Here is a 4,697-nt window from a genome sequence, read left to right on the forward strand (position 1 = left end):
CACACACACACACACACATACACACGCACACACCCACGCACACACGCACACGCACTCACACAGGCACACACACACATGCACGCACCCACATGCACTCTCACACAGACACCCACACACCCACCCACATACACTCCCTCTCACACGCGCACACACACACACACACACAAACGCTTCTAATCCCCCCACCCACACACACGCTATATCTCGTCCTGTCAGCATGTCCCTTTCTATGCCTTCATCCAGCTTTCTCTTCAATCGAACTCTGTGTTATTCACCCCCATGCACTCCCTGCAGGAATATGCTCCACATTCTCAGCACTCTCTGAGTAAACAGCTTTCTCCTGATTTCCTCTCTGGATAAATCTGGATGGAGCAGCCACTCCTCACTGTCCCTGAGAAAGGAAACCTCTCCAGTCAATTCCTGTCCCTGCTCCCTACCTTCTCTAATCTTGAAGAGGTCAGAATAAAAGTGTTCTGTAATATAAGAGGTGATGGCCTAGTGGTATGATCATTGGACTGTTGATCTTCAGACCCTCATAATTTTTCTGGGGATCAGCATTTGAACCCTGCCTTGGCAGATGGTGGAATTTGAAATCAATAAAAGGAGTCTAATGATGACTGCCCATGTGGTCATAGACTCCCCTACAGTGTGGAAACAGGCTTTTTTTTTGGCCCAACAAGTCCACACCAACCCTCCAAAGGATAACCCACCCAGATCTAATTCCCCTACCCTATTACTCTACATTGCTCCTGACTAACCTACACATCCCTGAACACTATGGGCAATTCACCCTGAACTGCAGATCTTTGGACTGTGGGAGGAAACCCACACAGACACGGGGAGAATGTACAAACTCCACACAGACAGATGCCCAAGGGTGGAATCAAACCTGCGTCCCTGGTGCTGTGAGGCAGCAGTGCTAACCACTGAGCCACCATGCCAACTGTGTTGGCCCACAGTGTGCTCACCTATATAAACAGCAGCTGGTGAACTCAAGTTACCAGAGCCCCAGGTACTGTCTGGAACTGGGCTAGCTCAAAGAAATGACATAGGGTATAAATCCTTATTTGGTGAAAGGGTAATGCTGATGGTGTCCTTGGGGTGAGCCTATCGTGAAAAGACACAGACTCACCAGATGAACCAACGAGGAGTTTGGGAAGATAAGAATAAAAATGAAGGATTTTGGGGCATACCAGCTGCAAAACCTCCAGAGATCAACCTTCAGTGAAGTGGGAAACCCGAAGCCTGGGGGTGTGAACATTCCAGCGAGTCCCTGGGGAATGGCCTGGCCACCGTGAGCTCCTATTCTCCAGCTTCAGCTGTAATTTCAGGGAAGTGTTCAGGGAACATCTGAGAAACCTAGTGGGGGTGCAGATGGGTTTTAGTCTTGTGTCAATTGCATGCCTGCTTTTAACTCTTTTTTTTTAACCAAACAGTGTGAATTGCATGTCTGTTTTAATGAACTAAGAAAGTCAATTTTTTTATTGATACAAACTTGACTCTTTCCGTCTTTGGGCTGAGCCAATAACTGTAGTTGAGGTAGGGAACCAAACACAATATATCAATTATCAAGGGAAAAATAACCATCTGGGTCATTAATGCCCTTTAGGGAAGGAAATCTGCCACCTTTACCTGGTCACATGACTCCAGACCCACAGCAATGGGGTTGACTCTTAACTGCCCTCTGAGCAATTAGTGATGGGCAATAAATACTGGCCTAGTCAGTGACGCCCTCATCCCATGGGTGAATCTTTAAGAAGTGCATCATTTTACTTCATGGTTATAATGATGAGACTGATGGGATGAGATGGGTTGAAGTATGATTTCTTCATAGGGAGGAATTCTCTACCACAGAAGGCGACGGAGGCCAAGTCACTGAATATACTCAGAAAGAACATAGATACATTTTAAAGAGCATGAGGAGGAATGGGAATTTGGCATTGAGACAGAGAACATGCCATGATCATAGCAAGTGGCAGAGCAGTTTGGTCACATTCCTGGGGTTTCCATGGTGATGGGATGGGGCTGGGTGTGGAGTATCTAGTCCCAGTGTGGCTACTGGGAGGCTAACCACATCCCGACCCCTTCCTTCCCCATGTATCAATTTGATCCGTCATCCCCACCCCACCAACACCCTCCCACTCCCCTCCACACCCTGCCCCTTGTAAATATATGGCTGGCTGCGAGTGTAAATATACTCGGCATTCAGAAGCCTTTGGTGATGCTGTGTAACACACGCAGGAGGAGGTCACGTGGTGCTCCGTTTCGCGGGCAAAAGAAGGTCACGTGGGGTCAGACATCCGGGAACGCGAGGAAGCGGAGAATGGAGTCAGATCAACAGCCAATCAGAAGACAATCCCACCTCAGTGACTGCATGACGTTTTTTATTGTATAAAAGACTGGGTCAGGGACAGGAAGAGGTCTTACTTTTTTGAACTGACACACTTTGTAGTTTGTCAGGGACAGAAAGGTCTAGACCCAGAGCTCTGTATACTTTGTCCACTTACTGCTAAAATAAACTAAGAGTGTGAGACCGAATATCTTCTCCTATTTAAAGAACACGCAGGACTGGGCTCACACATAGAAGAAAGTAAGTTGGTAGATTGAGCCAAAGTCCAACAAATTGGTGACCCCAACATGATGAAGACGGAGAAGTGATGGAAAAGAGAGAAAAATAGAAACAACGGACAACTGATATCTGATGACAACAACAAGCGGCGCCGCATAAAAAGATGAGCAATTGGAAGTTCTGCAATTGGAGATACTAAATTGATTGTTGTCATTATACTGCAAGTGTCCTAGTAATAGTAAGTGGATAAAGTATTGATATAGTACATACAGGTTTAAAGTCCCGTGGGGTTAGAGTCCCTATAAAAGCAACAAAGTTTAATACATACAGGTTTAAAGTCCCATGGGGTTAGAGCCCCCATAAAAGCAACAAGGTACGTAAATGTGAGGAGGTTTAAAGTCCATTGAGCAGGATCTCATAAAAGCAACGCTTACAAATTTTGGTTTATGATTGATGTGTTGTAAGTTTTAAAAATTATATTGGAGAATGTACGGAGGGTGGTAGAAAAGCCAGTAGTGTCTTGAAGACAGGGACGGTGGTGTTTCAGTGAGAGAGAGTCGGCAGTGGAAACCTAACGGTGACAACGAAACTGCTGATAAATCTCACTGAAAGGGTCAGTTGCTCGGGTGTACCCCATACAAACTGACTGGCCACCGGATTTGTCTCTGATTGGGTTGGTTGCTCGGTTATATTATATCCAAACCAACTGTCTACTGGACAGGAGGATTAAAAACAAAAATACATAAAATGGAAGGGGAATTTGATAAAGAGTGTGAAGAATATGGAGGACGTTCTTCCGATTTAATGTTGCCCGTAAAACAGCAGTGGGGTAAAGCCAGAAGTCAGTTAGTCAGTGGGCTCGCAAAGAACAAACAAAAATCAATGATGGAGAAATATGACAAGGTTTGGGAAGAATTACAAAAACAGGGCAAAATCCCTAAAGATGAGGAGAGGAAGAAATTGTCACCGTTTTTAGGAAAAACAGAAGAGCAAGCTAAATTAGAAGTAGAAGAGCACATGAAGGGAAAGAAAGGGTCAGTATTAGTTAGAAGAAAGTGGACAAAAGAAGGCGGGGAGAAAGAAGAGAGGAGGATTCATCTGCACAACATGACGTTAGCCTGTGTAGCGGTAGAAACATTACAAAAGAGGGTAGGTGTTACCTCTAAAACAAAACTGGCAAAGGAGACAGAAAAGGCAGGACCATCCGTACCATTATATCCTAAATTGCCTGTGGTACAATCACCGCCCCCATATCCTGTAACACAAATGCCACTCATGTATATTCAAGAAGGAGTGTTAGATGTGCAAGAAGTAGGAACAGCGCTGAAAATGTGTTGCTGGAAAAGCGCAGCAGGTCAGGCAGCATCCAAGGAGCAGGAGAATCGACGTTTCGGGCATAAGCTGAAGAAGGGCTTATGCCCGAAACGTCTATTCTCCTGTTCCCTGGATGCTGCCTGACCTGCTGCGCTTTTCCAGCAACACATTTTCAGCTCTGATCTCCAGCATCTGCAGATCTCGCTTTCTCCTCAAAGAAGTAGGAACAAGAGAGTACAACATAGTAAAACAGAGACTGTTGGAAGCTGTAGAAGAAAGCATCAGAAAAGTAGAAAAACTAACACTAGAAGTTGAAAGAGGGTTAAGGAAGCGGAGGAAGCAAGCAGGGTGATAATGACGCACAGCCGAAACAAAGAGCAGCCGAAACAGGGGGGATATTCGTCAGTGCAAGAGTCAGATGCTCACTCAACACCGTATAGTGCTGAGAATGAAAAGAAGGGAAGATTACATGACTCAGGTCAGTTATTGGATGATGGGTTCTTAGACAGAAGAAGGAGAGATTTGAGGGAAGAACGAGATAGAGAGAAATTGGATGGGGAGGAGTCTAAAAATAGTACAGACATTGAAGACGAAGAAGCATGCAATAGTTATTGGGGACTCGATAGTTCGGGGCACAGATAGGCGGTTCTGTGGGGGCGAGAGAGACTCACGTTTGGTATGTTGCCTCCCAGGTGCAAGGGTACGTGACGTCACTGATCGTGTTTTCCGGGTCCTTAAGGGGGAGCAGCCCGAAGTCGTGGTCCACATTGGCACCAAAGACATAGGTAGGAAGAGGGATGAGGATGTTAGGCAG

The 4,697-nt window shown here is 45.8% G+C and overlaps 1 protein-coding gene across 1 annotated transcript in view; it reads left to right on the plus strand.

The window, feature by feature from the left end:
• The first annotated feature begins 3,316 nt into the window (after positions 1–3,316).
• si:ch211-244b2.3 (uncharacterized protein LOC557230 homolog) overlaps positions 3,317–4,697 on the plus strand; it is a 34,422-nt gene continuing 33,041 nt past the window's right edge. Inside the window, exon 1 of the mRNA XM_043708899.1 lies at positions 3,317–3,603. Within this exon, the coding sequence (XP_043564834.1) occupies positions 3,317–3,603 (287 nt within the window). The remainder of the gene's footprint in view (positions 3,604–4,697) is intronic.

This window comes from Chiloscyllium plagiosum, chromosome 19 (genome assembly GCF_004010195.1).
Source record: "Chiloscyllium plagiosum isolate BGI_BamShark_2017 chromosome 19, ASM401019v2, whole genome shotgun sequence".
In the NCBI taxonomy this organism is placed as follows: domain Eukaryota; kingdom Metazoa; phylum Chordata; class Chondrichthyes; order Orectolobiformes; family Hemiscylliidae; genus Chiloscyllium; species Chiloscyllium plagiosum.